The sequence below is a fragment of the Drosophila mojavensis genome, unplaced genomic scaffold (genome assembly GCF_018153725.1).
Source record: "Drosophila mojavensis isolate 15081-1352.22 unplaced genomic scaffold, ASM1815372v1 contig_136, whole genome shotgun sequence".
Taxonomy (NCBI): Eukaryota; Metazoa; Arthropoda; class Insecta; order Diptera; family Drosophilidae; genus Drosophila; species Drosophila mojavensis.
Window position 1 is genome coordinate 3,935,390 of NW_025318667.1, and position 21,045 is coordinate 3,956,434.

Sequence of the window (21,045 nt, forward strand, 5' to 3'; positions counted from 1 at the left end):
TCGGGCATATTTATGTATTTGTTTTCCCAATTCTCACACTGAAAACTATAACAATGTGGCTTTCAAAATGACATCTTTATGAAACAAATTAATAGTTTACTAACTGCCCCCCCAACAACATCGAACAGCTGATTGAGCGCTGCTGTGACAGGCCAGCCGCGTTTTGCGCCGGGGTGGCAACTCTAATGCATGTAATTTCAAGCAAACAACTGAAAGTTACGTATTCGAACCGGCGGCCACAAGTAGCCATAATACAAGTGGCTAGGAATTATGTTCAAAGGCTTACGACATGTCAGAACTGTGCTGCAACGTGGACCCTACAATGTGGCACGCGGCCATACCTACGTGACACACAATGGCCAGCCAAATGGCGATGCTAATGTTGCCGCCGCCGCCGCAGCCGCGGGCACCGACACACGATTACCCAGCAATCTTAAGCGACAGCTAAATTCTCCCGCCCTACACCCATTGAGCTGGCGACAGGTGAGTTGTGCATCCCAGTGTGAGACTGTCTCACAATTAAATACATTTCGGCCATCACACAGATGCAAATGCTGCGGGCGGAGTACAAGGCAATTGTAGGTGTAGTTGCACGCTCGCTTCAATTGACTCCACGTGAGGTGCAGCAACTGCATATGCGATGCTTTTGCTCACGCAAGGCAGATACAGAGACAGACAAGCCCCGCTCCGGCAAAGAAAGCAGCAACGTGGCGGGCAATAAACCTACTTCAAGCCCCAACACAACTGAGTCGGAGAAGAGCGGAAGCAGTGCGGATGGAATCAAGGGCAGAGAAGAAGAACCCAGACCGAGCTCCGCGGCTGGGCCCGGCTCTGGCGACGAGGCCTCCAATCCAAATAACAACAAAAACAATGAAAACGATGAGAAAATGCGGTCGGTATTAACAAAGGCGGTACTATGGCTATTCACCATATATATGTTCGTGGCGTTCATCTCGTTGCTTATAACGCCGCGCACCGAACGACCAGAGGGCTCCACACGCTACGTCTCCTGGAATGAGTTTGTTCACCATATGCTAGCCGTGGGCGAGGTCAAAGAACTGATCATACGCCCGGATATGGAAATGGTTACGATTATCCTGCACGATGGTGCTGTGATTAAGGGTCGCAAAGTAACCTCTACCATATTTCACATGGCTGTGGCGGATGCTAACAAATTCGAGGAGAAGTTGCGTATGGTGGAGAAGCGCTTGGGGATCACAGACGGCGTCCCGGTCACCTATGATCGACAAACAGATACCACGGGCCGCATCCTGATGCTGTTACTCTTTTGCGCCCTGCTCATGTCCATAGCGACGCGTATGAAGAGCATGAAGAGCCCGCTCAGTATGGATTCATTCGTTAGTAATCTTCCAAACAGTGCCTCGATATCCTATCGCTTGATTGATTGATTTTCAATTGTGTATTCCTTAGAACCAAATGGGCAGGGCCAAGTTCACGCTAGTCGATCCCTTTGATGGTGGCCGTGGCGTACTGTTTCGCGACGTGGCCGGTCTCAGTGAAGCCAAGCAGGAGGTGAAGGAGTTCGTGGACTATCTGAAGACACCCGAAAAGTACCAGCGACTGGGCGCCAAGGTGCCACGCGGCGCCCTCTTGCTGGGACCACCGGGCTGCGGCAAGACGCTGTTGGCCAAGGCGGTGGCCACCGAGGCGCAGGTGCCGTTCCTCAGCATGAATGGATCCGAGTTCATTGAAATGATTGGCGGCCTGGGCGCCGCACGTGTCCGTGATCTGTTCAAGGAAGGCAAGAAGCGGGCACCCTGCATCATTTACATAGACGAAATCGACGCTATCGGACGTCAGCGTTCCGGCACCGAAAGCATGGGCCAGGGCAGCTCCGGCGAGTCCGAGCAGACACTTAACCAACTCCTAGTCGAAATGGACGGCATGGCCACCAAAGAGGGTGTACTTATGCTTGCCAGCACCAACCGAGCAGACATTCTCGATAAGGTAGGAGATAGATAGAGATGAGACTCGCCCAAGTGCAGCTTAATTGATTCCGTTTCTCTCTTTGTGTGCAGGCTTTGCTTCGACCTGGTCGCTTCGATCGTCACATACTTATTGATCTGCCGACGCTGCAGGAACGCAAAGAGATATTTGAGAAGCACTTGTCGGGAATTAAGCTGGCCGAGCCGCCCAGCACCTATTCACAACGTTTGGCACGCCTCACGCCCGGCTTCTCGGGCGCCGACATTGCGAATGTGTGCAACGAGGCGGCATTGCATGCGGCGCGCAGCGTTCAAGCAGAGGTCACTAGCAAAAATCTTGAATACGCCGTCGAGCGTTTAGTGGGTGCGTGTCGAGAATTCCGGGCTCTCTCCCTCTCTGTCTCTCTTTATCACTCTGTGTGAGCGGATCAATTAATCTGTTGTTGTTTCAGGTGGCACCGAGAAGCGCTCGCATGCTTTGTCGCTCACCGAACGCAAGGTGATCGCGTATCATGAGAGTGGACACGCTCTGGTTGGCTGGATGCTGCCCAATTCGGATATCTTGCTGAAGGTGACCATTGTGCCGCGCACTAGCTTGGCCCTGGGCTTTGCCCAATACACGCCCAGCGAGCAGCATTTATACTCCAAGGAGGAGCTATTCGATAAGATGTGCATGGCACTGGGTGGACGTGCAGCCGAGAATTTGGTGTTCAAGCGCATTACGACTGGTGCCCAAAACGATTTGGAGAAGGTCACCAAGATAGCCTATTCGCAGATTAAGAAATTTGGCATGAACGAAAAGCTGGGCCCGATCTATGTGCGCGACGCGAATGAATCTGGCGGCGGCGGCGCCAGCGGCAGCGCCAAGCCCTTCTCCCGTGCCATGGATAGCATTATTGATCACGAGGCGCGCAGCGTTGTCTCCGAGGCCTATAGGACAACCGAGGAGCTGCTGATTAAACATCGCGACAAACTGGAGAAGGCAAGGCAACACGTCTCTTATCTCTCTTCCATTCTAATTATCTCTGTCTCTCTTTCTCTCTCTCCCTCGCTCTTTCGCTATCTCTCTTGGTAGCTGGCAGAGGCATTGTTGGATAAGGAGACGCTAGATTATGATGAAGTGGTAAATTTAATCGGTCCGCCACCATTTGATCCAACCAAACGTCAGGTGGACTCGGTAGAGTTTGAGCAATCGCTAAAGAATCTTGGCACAGATCAGTCACAATCGTAAGGTGCTGCACCAAGGACAATCAACAAGCCGAAAACGAACGATGACGCTTTAACAACTGTGTCGCCTACGCCTCCTCCTCCTGCTCCTCCTCCTCCTCCTCCTCTAACTGCTTTAGCAGCTCTTCTTGCTTCACCTCTCTTATCAAACATATTTCAAGAGCCCAGCCTTCTATTCACTCGTTAGACCGTTGAAGCCGGTACAAGTTCGATAAATGTAAATAAAGCTGTTTATATTTTTAATTGATTCCGCAATTAGGCTTTCGATTGCTCATAACATAATCCCCATGAATCCCATTTAACTGTTTGCACTTCTTAATAGCCTGTCCGCTTGAAGCGGTTACTCATTATGTATCAACTGCTCGACAGCACCTTTGCACCTGTTGAGCACCTCTCAGACAACAATTTCAAAAATGCCTTAACATTTTAGATACAAATTTTATTTTTCTTAGCCAATTTCCTGAATAAATCATTTTTATGTAAAATATTAAAAGCGTCAATTTTTAATATGATGAGATTATTATTATATTTAGTTCTATAAAACATAAGCGAAATTTGTCAGCATTTAGTGTGATAGGTGCACCGTACATTTGGTCTGGAGTGCAATTCGAGTTCTTTAGGTTTTTGAAACATTAGTTTACAAGTCGATTCCAAACATCGAGAAATGATTCCAAATTAGGAATAGGTAGGTAGGTAGGCGTGGATAGAAAATACTATGTTTTCTTACCCAAGTCTATATATATGACTTTCTGTCACTTATTTCTATTTATATTAAGCTTCAATAAAAAAGCAATTCACCTTAACCTAAATTCAATGATTTTTTTAAGGTTAGGTGGATAAAGGCCAAAATATTCCTGCTCTAATTACGTTCTAATAGAGCAATTATTTAATGTATAAATATAAGTTAAGCGTGCCCATAGGCATGGCCTAAATCATATATGGGAAGTATCTGGTAAATATGGTATATACTATATATGCTATAGGCCTCCGACAGGTAAGATTTTAGTTGTATTTGCGATGACAATGCCTAGTGCCTTGTCATTTAACCCCTAATAAGTGATGTGTGCTTAATGCCAGTGAAGTACGCAACTAAGCCGCCAACTATTGTATGTAGCATATGATAGACTATGAAATGCCCTGTAAATGAGTTCGGAAAATTGGAGAGAAAATTGTAGAGAGAGAGAGAGAGAGTCAAAGGGACAAATATATAGATGGATAGAGAGTGAAAGGCAGTGAGCGAGGGGGGTGGAAGCGAGAGAGAGGGAGAGCATGAGGGCCAGAGAGGGAGAGGCAGAGAGAGTGAGATATAGAGTGAGAAAGAGAATACTTTGAGAGGGATATTAAGGCACAATTATTAATGAGGGTTATTAAGAGAGATATAGTGCGCGAGAGGGAGAGAGAGAGAGAGAGAGAGAGAAAGAAATATATATTAACAGAGAGAGAGAGAGAAAGAGAGAGAGAGACAGAGAAATATATATTAAGAAAGAGAGAAAAATATATATTAAGAGAGAAAGAGAGAAAGTGATACTGAGAAAGAGTGCAAGAGCGGGGGATAGAAGTAAGAGCGAGACATATTAATAGAGAGAGTGTTAGGTTGGTGAAGAGAAATGAGAAGGAGAGATATATAGAGAGAGAAAGCTACTGAAAGAGATTGATTCGATGCAGAGAGAAATATTGAGAGATATTGAGGATGATAAGATGTATATACATAGATATATAGGTATATATAAATATATATGTATATAGAGAGAGAAATAGGCAGTTAGAGAAGTAAATCGGGAATATAGAAAAATACAAAATACAAGTTTTTCGAAAAGTGCAATTCAATATTTGACGTCGCTCTATTAATTGCTGTTAATAATGATTATTCAAAAAGAATTTCCGACACTTTTTTGTGGCTTTAAGCACCCGCCAACTATTAGGCAATTGGGAGTAGCTAATGACCGTAGAGGTTCACAGTTCAACTTGCTACGATTAATTCTATATTTGCCTGGCTAATGGCAACTGGAGATTAACACGTTCACAGCTCACCCGATCTGAGCTCCAGCCGAGCAGTTAGCAGTTAGCGGGTCAGGCAGTTATAAAAACGAATTGCACGCGTTCGCATCGATTTAGTCGCAGATCTAAAGACGAACACGGAGAATGTCGTACGGAAAGCATTTAATTATTTTTACAGTTGCGACTGCTCTTTGGGCTGCAGTCGGTGCTGAGATTTTGCGTAAGTTTCGTGCTTCGTTTTGCCAGGTGGTTGGGGTGCCTTGTAAAGCTAATGGCAAGACCTGCTTGCAGCTAGCCCGATGAAACACTGCACTCTGCACGACGAGGCTTGCATTTTGGAGCAGGTGAAAATCTATTTCCGTGAATTCAAGTACGGCTTACCCGCCTGGAATATACCCAGCGTAGAGCCCCTGCAGCTGGGCACGCTGCGCATCAAGAGCGGCGGTGCGAGCGATTCGATGCAGTTCAGTCTGATCATGCGGGACACGACGCTGCACCACTTTTCCGACAGAGCGATCCTCAGGAGCGTGAAGGGCTTCTCTGCGGATCTCACGAAGCCGCTGAAATTGATTTGGATCGTCAATTCGCCCGACATTGAAGTCCGGGCCAACTACGAAGTTGACGGCAAGCTACTGATCCTGCCCATTGTCAGCAAAGGCACGATGGTCATCAATCTAAGCCAAATGCAGTCCAAAACTCGCATCACTGCTGTGCCGGAGCAACGACCGGACGGACATTCCTATCTGAAGGTCACCGACTACAAAACGGTTGCCAAAGTGAGCTCGTGAGTATCGATGAAATAGTAAATGGGAAGGGCTTAGTTCTTAGATTTGAGTAATATATTGAGGAAGTAGAGCTATAAATAACCTACTCATGTTAATGTTAAACTTCATGTCAACTGTCATGTCAATTGAAAGTCTCTTATAGAGCTTCAGTTACTTACGAAATCTTCGAGCTATACTCACCAAAATTTCTTATAGAATATGTGGATAGTCCTTCGCTTTAAGTCGGAATACGTATTTACCCAGTTGTTATATCATATTTCAATTTCAATTTTTACTCCTTTAGCGGATCGTTTAATATGTCGAATCTGTTCGACGATAATGTGGAGCTGCGGGACAGCACCTTGAAGGTCCTCAACGATGAGTGGAGCGCTCTATCAGCGGACATACAGCCGAAGATATTGGAAGCCGCCGATCGTGCCTATAGAACTGTCTTGCAAATGTTATTCGACAAAATACCATATGATGAGTTCTTTCTAAAAGAATAAGATCTTAGATTACACTGATGTTATGTATCTATACTATATGCTATATGGGATTTACTGTGATCGATAATCGATTAGCACTTAGCTTGTAGACAGTCTGGAGGTTGTTGGGTAGACCTAGGGTTAATCTAATCTGTATATCAATATATCTAAGACTCAAGGCATTCAAAATACAGCCTGAAAACATATGTATATCTTCTATTAATCAATCGATAATTAACGATGTTTGGATTACCTTCATCGTCTTTCCCACATCCCGAATGTAAAAGGCTTTATGTTTAGGTTTTATCAGGTATGAACCTTGCGTATATTTTAGCTCCGAAAAAATGTATGTATATATATTTTAGATAGAAAACTAAGGAACTTTTCCAAAATGTGGAGCTAAGTTAAGAAGCACAGCCTTAAGCATAATGTTTATATATAAATATAGAGTTTGTGGATGTGAATGTGTTTTGAGCAAGAGCTTATGGTTCTAGGCTATCAGTCCAGTCGAGCACTTTTGCTACTTTTGAGTTATTGTATCCTCGATCTTAGATCTTTGGCATCTTGACATTTTGACATCTCTGCGACTCCTTCCAGCACAAGTGAAGTACAAGCGATACACAAACACAGACACAAACACGTACACCCACACACATATACGCACATGCGTATATATGTGTGTGCGTATGGGCAACTCTGAAAGAGCGAGTATAAGAGAGAGAATGAGCGAGAGAATCCCAGGAGCTGTTACCCACCTAAGTAATGCTCGCACATTCGGTTGGCGTTGAGTTTTTGGGCGACTCTGGACCAAGACTGCAGCTAGATCAAACGCTGCAGCTGGTTTGGAGCAATGGGCACAGCTGTAGCTGTGCCGTCATCTGTTATCCGTCGCCGTGTTGGGTCTGATCCTCCTCCGGATGCTCCACGATCTTGTTATCCGACTGCATGACGGTCTGCAGAATGGAAATTAATGTTAGTTTCTATGGCTTTTGTGCATCCTGTAAACAGTTAAGAGTGCTTAATGGGTATATTCAATAATCTGCAAGATTCTCTTTAAGTACTATAATTATCTAGCTCTACCAGCCATCCTCAGGCTCCCATCTTGTTCATTAGGAATATTTCTGAACTTTCATTTATAAAAGATCTTAACAAGACATTCAAAGACATTTCGCATGCCCATTCTCCAGTCAAATTTACAGGGTGTTCTTATATTAAAGGGTATAAATAGTATTCCCAAATTCTTATCAAGCCTACCTTGAGTTTACGGTGTTTGGTCTCTTTGTCATTGTCGGGCGGACTGTCCGAGCCATCCGTTGTCTTGATGAAGGACGAGTAGAACGAGGAGAAACTGGAGCCATCCATGTCGTCGCTGTTGCCATTACTGTCCGTGTACTTTTGCTGGAAACGGCAAGGAAAGAGGAGGGGTTAGCCTGGTTGCATTTGTGGTGTGTGCAGCAGCACTAGCAGACGGTACCTTCAAAATGAGCGGATTGCTGGGCTGATCAGAGGAGTAGCCTTCGCCGGTGACCGAGGCCATCGGCGAGTCGGGTATGCCCTTCTTGGACGAATCCGATGGCGCCAAATTCGAGCCGGGCTCCGCCTTCACGGAAGTCGCCTGCGAGGAGGCCTTCTGCTGCTGGGACGGTGTCACCGAGTGGAAGGCGCCCGGTGTCTTGTTCGACGACGAAGGTGGCGATTGCTGGGACTGCAAGATAATTGGAAATAACGATCAATTCAATGATCGATGATAGAGATTGACGAAGACCTACCGCATAGACAGGCTTGTTGTAGCTAGACTGTGAGCCACTGGAGCGGTCCGCCAGCTGCATCGTGTTGGTGACACTGGAGAATGGCATCGGCTGGTACATCATGGCTGTGGCCGCAGCCGCCGCCGGATGCGTATAGAAGAGCGACGGATGCGGGTACATAACACCGGCCATGTACTGCAACGGCATCGCCGTCGCTGCAGCGGCCTGCTGCGAAGTGCTCGGCTGTTCGCAGCTCTTGTGGCTGCGCTGCGGACTGACGCTGGGCGCCGCCGACGTGGCGTTGGCCAACGGGGCCGGTATGTAATAGAAGGCGGGGAAGAGACTGTGCTGGGGCGAGAAGCTGCGCTGTGCCACAGCCGTGTGGCTGCTGTGCGCCGAGGGCGGGGTGATGCCCAGCGAGAATGGCGGCCACAAGTTGATGTTCTGGGCGCAGTTCAGGTTGTTCGCCACGTACTGAGTGGTCGGCGCATTTGGGGCCTGCCACTTGGAGAGGGTGTCCGGTACGGGTACGCCCACGCCCACGCCGACACCGACGCCCACGCCCACACCGACGCCCACATTGGTTGACAAGGTCAGCTGCTGCTTGGGCTTGTTCGCCTCGCCCTCCCATGAATGAGAACCGCCGCGTTTCATGCCATGCCCATGACCCGGTCCCGTGTACTCGAGCATCTTTTCGTTGGCCGATTTCTTGCTCTTCTCACCGTTGCGGCCGCGCAGCTCGCGGTGCTTCTTCAGCATGAACTTTTCCATTTCGTCGTTGTGCTTGTTCAGCAGCGACTCGGTTAGGGTCACTGTGACGGCCGGGGCACTGTTGCTGTTGCCGCTACCGTTGCCGCCGGCGGAATTGTCACCGGCCGAGGTGCCGGTGCCGGCATTGCTAGTGTTCGTGACACTGCTCATACGGACATTGCTGCCGGTTGTAAAGTTGCCGGATGAGCCGCTGCCGCCGCTACCCTCGAATCCGTGTACGGGACTAAGGGTGCTGCGGGCATCTTCCCGGGCGCTACTCATATAGGATGATTCCAATTTCGGCGGATCGAGCTCCACGGGCGCGGTCACAGGCTTGCTGTTAAAAAAACGCAGCAGGTTCTCGTTATAGTTAAGCCGATTGTAGGTGGGCGGCGTCTCAGTGGATCTCTTACTGTCATAGTAGTCATGATGCGGCGATATTTCGCCAAGCATCACGCTATCACGCTCCGACACCGTCAATTCGTTCTCATGGGGTAGCTCCAGTTTGAGATCGGCCCGCGTCACCTCATCCATCAGCGTTTCCATGAAGCTAGCCAGCGCCTGGCAGCGACGCGATACCTCCTGCTTAACGGTGTCCGATGGACGGGATACCGTCTCGGCCAGCAGCTTAACAATATCCTCCTTGATGCGCGCATTTCGATTCTGTGCGTCCTCCGATATTTTGGGCTTTGTATTTGGCGCCATCTCAAATACATTGCAATGCTTGGGACCTGCGGTCAGTAGGAGATAAATGGAGAAAATAATGATCTATTTCAATTTGCTTTCAGTGGAGTTCGACTGACTCAACGACATACCCTGAAATACACGATGATGTCCCACAACAAACTCCAGTTTACGTGACCAGGGATTCACGAAGCTCGTCCATTCCGTCTCGAGGAGGATGTAGCAGCCGTTTTGGATGAGAAAACGATAGGGTTTGCTGCAGAACGAGGAGCCAGCGGTTTGTCCCTTCTTCATGACCTTCTCGTAGGTGTCCTTCATGATCGCCAAGTCTTCGTGATGATAGAAATCCATGATGGAACGTCCAATCAGATCCTGTGGCAAGTACCCAAGTGCGCTGACCGAGGCGTTGTCCACATGCGAGATAATCGCCGTGGCCGTGTGGCGAATGGCGAACTTGGGACTTTTCGGCGAGAGAATCTCATCGGGAACTGAGGACAGGAGGAACGGGAAACGAGGATGTGTATAAGTGGATGGAGTTCTAAAATGAATTCTTAGCTCACCTTTGTAGCTGCTCCTGATGGGCGTCGCTGAGATAACGAGCAACATGTTGGCGCCATTCGATACCATGTAGTTGTCCGGCCGGGCCTCCTCGGGCGCCTCCCTGAATGTTAAGCCCAAGCGGAAGGGCTCATAGTTGACGGCGCGCCCGATCACACCGAAGCCACCCGAGCTGAGGCCGCGATAACGTCGCAGCATAACGCAGAAGGTGCATCTCGCATCTTTGGGTACGCTGCCACGTGACTCGGCGATGGGTATGCCGGTCGTGATTTGGCTGGCAAATGTCGCCCGATCCTTTAGATGGACAAAATCGATGAATGAACGACCTAGCCACATGTCGCGCGGAAAGCCCAGGACGTCCGTAATGCTGGGTGTGGTGTAGAGCACAACTCCGTCGTGCATGGAGATAACACAGCAGAAGCTCTCCTCCTTTACCCTCTCCGGATGCTGTGGCTTGCCCACGCCAGCGGCCATCGTCTCCAGTTTGCTCGGCAGCGCTTCGTATGCCTTGTCCGGCTTGACACCGCCGCCACTGCCGCTCGCCTGGCCATGGCTCGACGCAATCGGAACGTTGCCCGGCTGCAGGCTGCAGCTGGCGGAGAGGGGTGCCACGGCGGGCAGCTGTTGGGCCTGGTCGCTTTGTTTGCTCTTAGTCGCCTCACTGTCATCCACGGCGAGCAGCTGTTCGCTCAGCTTCTTCTGATCGCATGCCGGCGGCTCACAGAACTTTTGTGTGTCCTGCAGCTCCTGGAGCTGCTCACAGCTGACCGAGCTACACGGCTGTGGCACCAGCTGCTCATCGTTGTTCTCCAGCGATGTCACTGTCGATGTTTGCGCCGTGCATTTGGCCTTCTTCTTCTTGCGGGTCTTCTCCTTGTTCCGCTTGATGATCATATCGCTGCTGCTGGCCTGGGTCGAGGGCTTACCCCCATAGCCACTGCTGCCGGAGGAGTGGCTGCCACTTAAACGCGACTTTGAGCTGCCACTGGAGATACGGGGATCGGAATAGAGAGAGAGAGCATCAGCTTAGGGTGCTCAGGAAACGCCTGGATCGCTCCATTCAACTCACCTGCGCTGTGACTGACTGTTGCTGCAGCTGTTGGAGTATGCCGAATCGGATACTTTGGTATTGTGTGTTGACTCCGTGGATTCTCCCTCCATTTTGATAAATATCTTCTCTATAAATAACTTCTAGTATTTCAAAAGTATTCGCAAAGTTTTTTCAACAGAATCAATAGTTGGTTGCGCCTAAAAGTATAATATACAACGTAATATTGGTTAAATTACTCTACAAACGGCATGAAAAATACAAAGTTATCAAATACAATATAAAATATATTAATTGTAATAAAATTTTTTAGAAAATTTTAATTTTTAGAAAGAGTTTTTCGTAAAGTTTTCAAACAATTTGTATAATTTATTACATTTTTCGATTATTATTTTTTAAGGATTACCTACATATATCACACTTTGATTATTACAAGTTATTATTATTATATATAGGAAATTTTGACTACGCTTAAACTTCAATCTCACGTAACATTCTAAGCTTTAGAGTAGAAATATCTTTTTAACCTTAACCTTTCAGCAAAATTATTGAATTCTATTTTTTATCAATTTTATTTCCTTTTAACTACAAATCGAAAAAAAAAAACAATATAATTCTCATTCAGAAAAAATATTACATTAAAATTCGATGCAAGTTCATTGATAATTCCAACAGCTCACTAATTGTTTGGCATTCACATAATTGAGTCATATTAGAATAGATTTCAGCGTAAAGAGAGAGAGAGGGAGAGAGCGACACCGTAATGAAATTGTCGTCACGTTTAACGAACAGCAAAATCTCTTGGGCAAGTCAGCTGAGGTGTGACAGAGATGGCATTTGCGCGTAGTATTCACAAAGAGAAATGAGAGAAGCGTTTGGTTGTTATTGGACTCACGTGTAGCTGCAGCTGCAGCTGCGACTGCTGACGGATGCCGTTATGCAGTCGAACGCTAAACAAAACAAATACTAAGCACATCAACGTATAACGTATGTATGTATGTATAAGTACATAAACAGAAGCGAGACGCATAAATGCCGGCTTGACAGAAATCTACTTATAAGAGAAATAATTGTAAGTAGCGTCGCTTGAATTTTAGAAGAGAGGCAAGAATGAAAGTAAATATTCTGCAAAAATGTTCATTTCAGCTAGAGTTTCATAATTTTGTTCGTATTCAATTTATGAAATTTGCTGAGCAAACGAACCATTGGAAGCCATTGCCTTACGTAATGCTAACAACCAGCATATACATATGCACACATGTATGCACATATGTATGCATGTATATGTGTACACTGCAGTGTTACGTTAAAAAATAAAAGAACGTATATCCAATTTCAACTTGAGGGAATCGTTTGATAGGCAGGCAGGAGTAATAACATTATCTAATACTTCATATTGAAATATTATGTAAGACTTTAAGCAAAAAACGTTGATTTAGCATGATTTCGAGGCAATAACTTTTCGAATTTAAATGAAGTTCGAAAACCATACGTTTTTGTTCATCAGTTTAATTTTTAGGATGTTCTTCACATTTTTAAAAAAATTATTTAAATTGCATGCATATTAAATTTAAAAAATTGTATTTTTATATCTGCAAATGTTTTACGTGCATTCATAATCGATCAATTTTTCTGTTCTCTTTCTCCTCATTCGTTGCCGTTACGGGAAGCTTTTTTGAAGAGCTTTCTTACAAAACAAGCCTTGGTTCAAAATAATTCTTAAGCGTTATAACTGCTTTTATCATTACAATCAATTCTAAACAGTTTCGTGTTTCATAAACTAAATTATTCATTTGATTTCATTATTAAAAATGTGTCTTGTTCAAAAACAATAGCAATAAAAAGTAAAAACTGATTTGCCTTCTACTAAATACAATGTGGCGTATGTGTAATATTCATAGACTATCCCTGTGGTTAGGGGACTACCGCAATTCATATGCAGATCGTATGCGTACACACACATATGTATGCATATATACGTATATGTATGTGTGTATATATGTTTGTTTGTTTATTTGCCGTTATTACTGTTGGGCCGGTCTGTCTCAAGCAAATGCTGTTGTTCATTCCGAGCTAAGCCTGGCGGCTATCTCTCACTCACTCTCTCCCGCACCTAACTGCAACAAGGGCAGCACCTTATATTCCAATGCAAACGACTATGTGATACTCTTCACACAGTCTGATTGCGGCATACGCATGTATGCATGGGGAATGTTTTGAAGGGTATACGACATAGTTTAAGACTCGTTTACACATCTATTCTAATCTTTCGTGTTACCGAGCCCCTAGCCTATATACAAATGTAAGTGGAATTTAATTATATTTAATATATATTTTATATATTTACATTATATAAAGTAGCTAATGTCAAGCCTTCTTTCTATGCTTAACACCCTACTAATATACCTGTTGCTTATACATATGTAAATACACGCAAAAGACAAACGTGACGATAAACAAATATACCCTATGCGTCTGTACAATGAGCGTAAAAAGTGCACAATTAAAGTAAATATGTTACGTAGCCATTGACAACAGCGCTCTTTATGTAAGTTTCAATTGAGCTTTCCATTACACACACAAACACACGGACAGACACATAGCCATACAAATGCATGATAATCAAAACATTTGCTTTGCTCTCTGCTCTCAAATCTTTAGAACCTTTGTTGTTGTTTTTGCATACTTTGCACTCTTTGTGTGCATTTCAGTTCAGTTTCATTGGTCTCTCTCTCGCCTTCTCTCTGACGCTCTCTTTGGCGCTCTTGCTATGCCGATCTACGCATTGCAAATGAAGTTAGTATATGAATAAGAATACATTTGCATGTATGTATGTGCAAAACTCACTTATTCTTTTAAATATATAATTTTATTTGGAACATACTTATTTCACTTTAACTGCATTGGCACTTTCACAAACAAAAAATTATTTAAAAAAAATCAAATATTGAAACGTGTGTATGTTTATGTAGTTCAATACCGCTTGTATTAGCTAAAAACAATTTTTTAACTGCGTTGCTCTCGACCTACTTGTTGAAGACTCGTACGAATACTGACGGCAGACTCGATAGCTAAGAGACGAAAAGCGCATTGTGGCGCCAGCGTGCCAAGCTTGGCAAAACTGCACACACACACACTGACAGACACGACCTGTATATGTGTATGCATGCTTCGTGCTCACACATACCAACACATGACATGGTCGCAGCAGCCGCCACAACGTGCGTTCTTCTTCGGAATATTGGCACTCGGCAATGCTCGGCTTGACATAGTTTTCGTTAGCTCTGAGCTTAACCCTTAATGCGGTGCAACAATGTCGTGGAGTGAACCAAGAAGGTTGCTTGGAGCTCAGAGCTCTATTCATTTACTGAGTATTTAGATATATTATATTTTATATCAATTTACACAATAAAAAATTGATAAACAACTATTAAAAGATAGTTATAGTAGAGAATTAATTAATTAAAATTATGAATTATTATATTAAAATATGAATATTTATTGAAGATCAATTTTTTGTTCTGCAGTAGAACTTTGTAGAACTTTTTCCAGCTATCCTACGACCCTTTGGTACCCTTGAGGGTTAAGCTATGTACGCGTAATCAAAGCAACAGCAGAAGATGGAAGTCGCTTCTGCGGCTACTGTTGGGATAGTCGATAGGAAACGGGACTTTGACTGGTGGGTAGCCCCTGCTGTCAGGGTGTTTGCTTTGCCGCGACAGACTGGTTGTGCAGGGGGTCCGGCCCAGGGGTTGGGGTCACTTCGCTGCCGGCGTCGGCGGCGGCACGTTGACTTTATCCAAGCTAAATTGAGCATTTGCTGCGAATTCGAATGTGCCTCAAAATGTGCACTACGATGTCACGCATAACAGCCACGTGACTTGCTCGCCTTGCTGTTGTTGTTGTTGTTGCTATTGCTGCTGCTGCTGCTGTTGCTGCTGGCTCATTGTCTGGCTGTTGTTGTCCGAATGGCTATTCTGTTGCTGTCTCTGTTACGCCGCCCACAGCAAGTACAGCCCAGGCGCGTGTGTTAGTCGCGGCAGAGCTGATCACAAACAGCGACAATAGTTTGCGTGTGTCTATAGATACATGTATGTGTATCTATGTATGTATGTATGTATGTATGTATGTATGGCTGTTGGTATGTATTTACCCACTGGCTGTTTGTTCCATAATAGAAGGTGCACATAACGCATACAGCCCATTGGCTTATGCACGCGATGTGGCAGCCTTTTAGGCGTTGCCATCTATTTTTAGCTGCAGCTGGCCAATTACAAAAGAGCTATCGAACTGCAATTAATGAATATCGATAGACGCTGGCACGAGTGTCGGGAAGGGGGAAGGAGATTGAGGATGTGAAGGAGGAGCATCATCTGTGCAGATGACAGCTCTATTTATGTGAACATGTGCCGCAGGAAGAATCAAGTAACTGTTATACGACGAAAATCCGCTTAATGCCGCATGCAACAACAAAGCAGCTTACAATTCGCTTGCCATGTGCATTGGCAATGCGTGTCGAATCGGATGCAATAATATTCAATTTATATATATTTTTTTTCAATTGAATTTTATAAACATGGCTCAAATTTTCGGCATCATTCTCATCTCTTTCAATGTCAGCAATAAATATTCCGGAAATTTCATTCATAAACTGCTCTTATTCAAACATCTAGCTAGAGGAATTCTAGATCTTTCAGTCTTACAAAGACAGCAAATATATGTATCATCAGCACATGTTAGGGTTTGCTCGACTGCAGACAGTTATTTGAGTCGGGCAAAATTAGTGTTGCATAATATGTGTGTGAGCGTGTGTGTGTGTGTGTGTATTTTGCAGTAGATGCGTTTTCCCTGAAGCAGATATCTCGCTTGCCATGAGCCAGGTAAACATCAAGACTTTTCCGGGTTACACGTGGCATACGTTGATTAAAAGGAGATACTAAACACTTGTTAAGGAAAGCCGAAGATTGCATACTCTTCTATGTGGCTTAAGTGTTTCTCTATAAAACTTTTGCTCTCATAGGGTTCGAACCGATATTTAGTTTCCTATTGGTTTACTTTTTAGATTAGATTGAGGTTGATTATGTTGGAATTTTTTATTTTTTATGAAAGCTTAAGATCACATACAAAAAGTTCAAGTCTATAATACTCTACTCAGTAAGGGTAGAGGCATGATCAGGAATATATATATGAGTACGTATACCCAATGAAATGTTACATACTATGTAATGTACTCAATAATATCCTCTATAATGGATATCTACTGCCAAAAATGGACCATTTATACTGATCAGGTATATCAATATACATATATATTTTACGAAGTGCTCCATAATGACTAATCAAATCCACAATACCCATGCCGGCAAGGGCATACAAAGAAGCGACTGTGGGCCACACACTTCACAGGCATAAATTGAGTTACACGCGAAACTAAATGGAACTCCATTTCGGTTTCAGTTTCAGTTTCAGTTTCGGGTTTGGATGCCTTTTGTCACAGCGCGACGGGTGAGTTAGCGACGGGGCGTGGCTACAGCACCGACGTAACACACGCGCGCACACGCACACACACACAATTAAAAGTCAGTTAGGTGAATTTGATACGACGAACAAGTTAGCAAAGCAAAATGACACAAACAGAAGACAATGGACAAAGTCAAAGTGAAGAAAAGAAATCAAAGAGGCGCGCTCTAATTGTGAGTGGCCAGACCCAAAAGATACCCTGTAAGCAAATAATTTCAAATCAAACATAGATAGCTAGATGATACCCTATAAACGTTAGAGATTAATTGAGCATGCTTTTGGATAATAGACGCAGAAGATACCCTGCACAGCTAGGAGTGTAGTTCAGACTAGAAGATACCCTGTAAGTTGCAAAAATCAAACAAACTTGCTCTAATTGCGCAATGGAAGGTCCAGAAGATATCGTTTTCCCACATCTTTTCATATAAAATGCTCAAATACTTTTCTAGTAACTGCAAAATACCCTGTAAGTAGATATTTTGTTGTATACACAAGTAAATTTACGACAGAGAGCATTATATTATAATATAATCACAAAAGATATATACTTAAGTCTGTTACGTACCTACGCTTTGAACTAATCATACCCTATTTAACATAAGTCAATGTGCAGGGTATACTAATATGCCCGTAGGTTGTTGAACAATCTAAGGCAGAGCCATCTCAAGTGCTATAAGGTGTTAAGTGTGTGTGTGTGTGTGCGTGTGATGGGCGGTTGGGCGTGGCGTTGTAAGCTATTTCCCTTTAATCGCACAATTTTTACAACTAAATGTTTTGTGCGTACATTACACGAGTTTTATGATCTTTATTTAAAGAGAACTTCAATTTTTTGTTCGCTAAAGATTTTTGAAGACATGTTTAGGAAATGTTAGATCTACCTGGTTTTAATTATAAGATCACCTTTTTTTTTTTTTATAAAACTTAAATAACAATTAAGAGAGGTTCTTTATATGAAAAAGTCACGAAAGATTGGGTTGAGGAAAAGAGTTATGTATGCCACCAGGAAACTGGGAGTAGGCTCGATGGCACACACAAAAAGTTTTATATCTTGGGCTTATCATGTATGATATATTTATGATATACATGATATTATAAATTAATTCAAATTATAGTTTAATTATTCCATTTTCGTATGATTGTTAAAGATTTGTTAAGATTTATAGAGATGTAAAGAGATATAATTATCTATAATGATATATAAAGATCTATTAAGGCCTATAAAGTTCTATGAACTATATAATTATCATCTATATTAGTAAGCTTCAACACAAAAATTTTGACATAAAGAAATTTGCAATTCTGGGCATAAAGGATATACGACGCTATATGTATATGCAGAACAAGGCGTGGCAGAGTCCATAAAGCATATGTACATACAGATATATTACAGATTATAACGACGAGTTAACTCCGTCCTTCAATGGCATAAAAGCCATTTAAGAAAACGTTTGCTCAATTGGTAAGGCCACGTGGCAATCCGTGCCAAGCCCACCTGCATGCACTTGCCCTACACGTGAGCACACATGCACTCAAACGTGTGCATTCACTTTCGCATTGAATTCAAGGAATCGATACTTTATTGCAAGCTCTGTCACTTGGCTTGCTTGAGGCGATGCTAGACGATAAAGATGATGAATGAGTAGAGGATGATACCAGAGATGGTATCGGTTCCTAATGGAGGTGGATGTATGTACGTGTGTTTGTCCGTGTGTCCATGCATTATTGCGGGTTTCGGGTAACTCCTAGTAAAATGCATTAATAGCGATTTTCCCTTCCTCTTCTTCACATAATATAATAATAATATCAATTTGTATGCATGAAAGTTGGCAAATTGATCATTTGAGGCAAGTAATTGCTGGATAATGGCCGGTAGGGTCCCTCACCCGAAGCATTGAACCTGAGCAAATGGCTAAGTGCAAACGCTTTAAAATGCCAACTCATTTGGCCCAATGCATTGTCATAACTGTTGCACGAACCGCGTACCATTTCCATTTCCATTTCCATTACCATTTTACAATTTTCATGGCTTTTGCCTTGAACTCGAATGGAAAAACGCAAAGGAAAATTTCGCACATACGTTTATGAAAATTGCTTAGAAATATGTGCATAATCCATTGAAGAGTTATGTTTTGTTTTAGTTAACTTTAAAATGGCAATTATGATGGACTCTAAAGAGTTGCTGCATGCAGAGAGAGAGAGAGAGAGAGGAATGGCGAGATGAAGGGAGACAGCTAGTGTGTGCGAGTGTTGATGATATAAAGTTTGCAGAGTTTGCCTGTGAGATTCGACCTTTAATGGTGCCATTGTGTGCTAAACAGTAAACAGACCTTAAGACGCTGTCTGAATCTGAATCTTGAGCACCACCACCACCACCATCATCATCAACATCATCATCGTCGTCATCAACATCATTATCGTCATCAGCAGTTGGCTATTTCACACGCTCTGCCTTCCATTGTTCCCACAATTTTCCATTCATTCATTCAGTTTGCTTACTTCTGTTCCTACTTTGTAATAAGTTTTGCTACCCAATCACTCCCCATACTCCCCAAGCACACACGCATACATACCTACATACATACATACATACTTATATATATATATACGCTCGTGCTCTTCTCTTTACTGCCACGCCCCTTTTGCATCTGTGCTGCTTTTGTCTGGCCTTTTTTGTCATTTTAGCCACTAGCTGTCATCATCATCATCATTATCATTCTCATCATCATTCTTATCATCATTATCATTTGCATCATCAGAGTCAGCTTCGCTCTCCACACATTCATTTTCCTTCTCGTCGACCTTATCATCTTCATATTCATCATGATCATCGTCATCATCATTATCATTGTCATTCTCTTCTTCTTCTTCTTTTTCTTCATTCTCAGCCAAAGTCTGCATGCAATGCTTATAGCTCTGTGTAATGAGCGTTGTTTATATGGGGTTACTTAGAAGTAACTATCTACCTACCCAGCTACCTACTATCTCCCCTACCTATATACATACGTAGCCCCCTCTTTTTTGTGCCCTCTACCATATGCATATCTTGTAACTAAGACCATTCTTATGTTCCCCCTCCACTCTCGCTCTCTCTCTCTCCTTCTCTGTAAGTACTTCACATTATCGTGGGAGCTACTTGAGCTTAAGTAATCGATCTTCAAAGTTCTTAGTATCATATTTCAATGCCAGCTTAAGATCTGTTTCGGCAGTCCCTCTTGCCTCATAAGCAACAGAATACTTGAAAAGCTATTGAAAACTTGAATAAAACGGAGATCTCTAGAGGTACGCATATACATATAAATATATACATAGGTTAGTTTTGGTTATAATGCATATATCATAGATATGTATTATAGCTGAGAATCACGAAATATTAAAAATTCACGTATTTTACTTTAATTTTTTTTTTTTTATATTTCGTGATGCAAATGATGTACTTTTATTATGTCTTATTTTCATGGTTTCGAAAAAATGGTATGATTCTTTTTCGATCTTATAAGATATACATATAATATATAATATATAAAACTATTATATTTAAAATTCAGAATGTATTTTTGAGAAATTTTCATTTTGCTAATTTAATACTTTCTATAAGATGAACCTCAAGTAAAATCACTTAAAATCCTAAACTATTTCTATTCGCCTCAATCTCAAATCAGGCAATTGAATTGAACCGTTATACAACGATTGTTTTCTTGCCATTTTAATGAAGTCTTCAAATGAATTTCTACCACTAGCAGTCTTAGATAAACTGATCGACATAAGATAGTTTCGATTTGATATCTTTATTCTAATCTATTTTAGATTTCATGGAGCTATCGCTTCAACTGACTTTCCCAAGCCTAACTTGCTGGCTGATATCTTAACTATATAAATTTTTTTTTCTATGAGACGAACGCCGCTTTGCTTCCTATGTAAAACAGAGAAACACATAGTACACGATACTCACACACGCACACAAATACCGCGTCGCACACTTGATGATCGCGAGACGAGCACGTTTTACCAAACCACACAGACACACACACATAGACACTCGCTCAGACTCACTCTCACACACATGGAAAAACTGTCGCCGGTCACCGTAGCCAATTGTCGCTTCTGTGGGGCCGGTGCAGCGCGAAGGGGCTGCTGATAGATACCCACTATAGAGCTGCCCAGCGTCATGTGAGCAAGGCCTTCACAGTCCGACTGCCCAATACACGTCCATATAGCAAATGCAGGCGGATTCATTTCACAATATTCTTTAATGTAGTTAATGTAGTTGATTTCAGTTGATTCCGCTCGCAGTTGGCAAATCAGCTGTATAAACATGCA

General features: G+C 43.3%; 3 protein-coding genes across 6 annotated transcripts; 2 read left to right on the forward strand and 1 right to left on the reverse strand.

The window, feature by feature from the left end:
• The first annotated feature begins 54 nt into the window (after positions 1 to 54).
• LOC6585356 (paraplegin) lies at positions 55 to 3,416 on the forward strand. The gene is made up of 6 exons (XM_002010952.4): positions 55 to 483; positions 546 to 1,358; positions 1,432 to 1,968; positions 2,040 to 2,310; positions 2,399 to 2,928; positions 3,022 to 3,416. Exons 1-6 carry the CDS (start codon positions 271 to 273, stop codon positions 3,175 to 3,177), a joined length of 2,520 nt encoding a protein of 839 aa, XP_002010988.1. The 5' UTR covers positions 55 to 270; the 3' UTR covers positions 3,178 to 3,416.
• A 1,863-nt stretch (positions 3,417 to 5,279) lies between these two features.
• Positions 5,280 to 6,626, forward strand: LOC6585355 (circadian clock-controlled protein daywake). The gene is made up of 3 exons (XM_002010951.4): positions 5,280 to 5,391; positions 5,463 to 5,955; positions 6,240 to 6,626. The coding sequence occupies exons 1-3, from the start codon at positions 5,316 to 5,318 to the stop codon at positions 6,439 to 6,441; spliced, it is 771 nt and encodes a 256-aa protein (XP_002010987.2). The 5' UTR covers positions 5,280 to 5,315; the 3' UTR covers positions 6,442 to 6,626.
• An 89-nt stretch (positions 6,627 to 6,715) lies between these two features.
• Positions 6,716 to 14,268, reverse strand: LOC6585354 (period circadian protein). 4 transcript variants are annotated; one of them, XM_002010950.4, is made up of 8 exons: positions 14,093 to 14,267; positions 11,230 to 11,408; positions 10,163 to 11,145; positions 9,734 to 10,090; positions 8,190 to 9,649; positions 7,895 to 8,125; positions 7,675 to 7,818; positions 6,716 to 7,373 (listed from the first exon to the last, which is right to left on the reverse strand). In XM_002010950.4, exons 2-8 carry the CDS (start codon positions 11,319 to 11,321, stop codon positions 7,302 to 7,304), a joined length of 3,339 nt encoding a protein of 1,112 aa, XP_002010986.1. In that variant the 5' UTR covers positions 11,322 to 11,408; positions 14,093 to 14,267; the 3' UTR covers positions 6,716 to 7,301. The 4 variants fall into 4 exon arrangements, with proteins under 4 accessions (XP_002010986.1, XP_032588722.1, XP_043863526.1 ...); XM_032732831.2 differs by having other exon boundaries at positions 14,056 to 14,267; XM_044007588.1 differs by lacking the exons at positions 6,716 to 7,373; positions 7,675 to 7,818; positions 7,895 to 8,125 and having other exon boundaries at positions 9,166 to 9,255; positions 9,332 to 9,649; positions 14,056 to 14,268.
• Positions 14,269 to 21,045: the final 6,777 nt, after the last annotated feature.

Bases quoted from the DNA above. Each gene is read 5' to 3' on its own strand.
- LOC6585356 (XM_002010952.4), top strand. From the start codon at position 271: ATGTTCAAAGGCTTACGACATGTCAGAACTGTGCTGCAACGTGGACCC. The intron at 484-545 runs GTGAGTTGTGCA...GCCATCACACAG, and splicing joins ACCCATTGAGCTGGCGACAG to ATGCAAATGCTGCGGGCGGA. The intron at 1,359-1,431 runs GTTAGTAATCTT...TGTATTCCTTAG, and splicing joins CGCTCAGTATGGATTCATTC to AACCAAATGGGCAGGGCCAA.
- LOC6585355 (XM_002010951.4), top strand. From the start codon at position 5,316: ATGTCGTACGGAAAGCATTTAATTATTTTTACAGTTGCGACTGCTCTT. The intron at 5,392-5,462 runs GTAAGTTTCGTG...ACCTGCTTGCAG, and splicing joins AGTCGGTGCTGAGATTTTGC to CTAGCCCGATGAAACACTGC. The intron at 5,956-6,239 runs GTGAGTATCGAT...TTACTCCTTTAG, and splicing joins ACGGTTGCCAAAGTGAGCTC to CGGATCGTTTAATATGTCGA.
- LOC6585354 (XM_002010950.4), bottom strand. From the start codon at position 11,321: ATGGAGGGAGAATCCACGGAGTCAACACACAATACCAAAGTATCCGAT. The intron at 11,146-11,229 runs GTGAGTTGAATG...CCGTATCTCCAG, and splicing joins AACAGTCAGTCACAGCGCAG to TGGCAGCTCAAAGTCGCGTT. The intron at 9,650-9,733 runs GTATGTCGTTGA...TACTGACCGCAG, and splicing joins ACATCATCGTGTATTTCAGG to GTCCCAAGCATTGCAATGTA.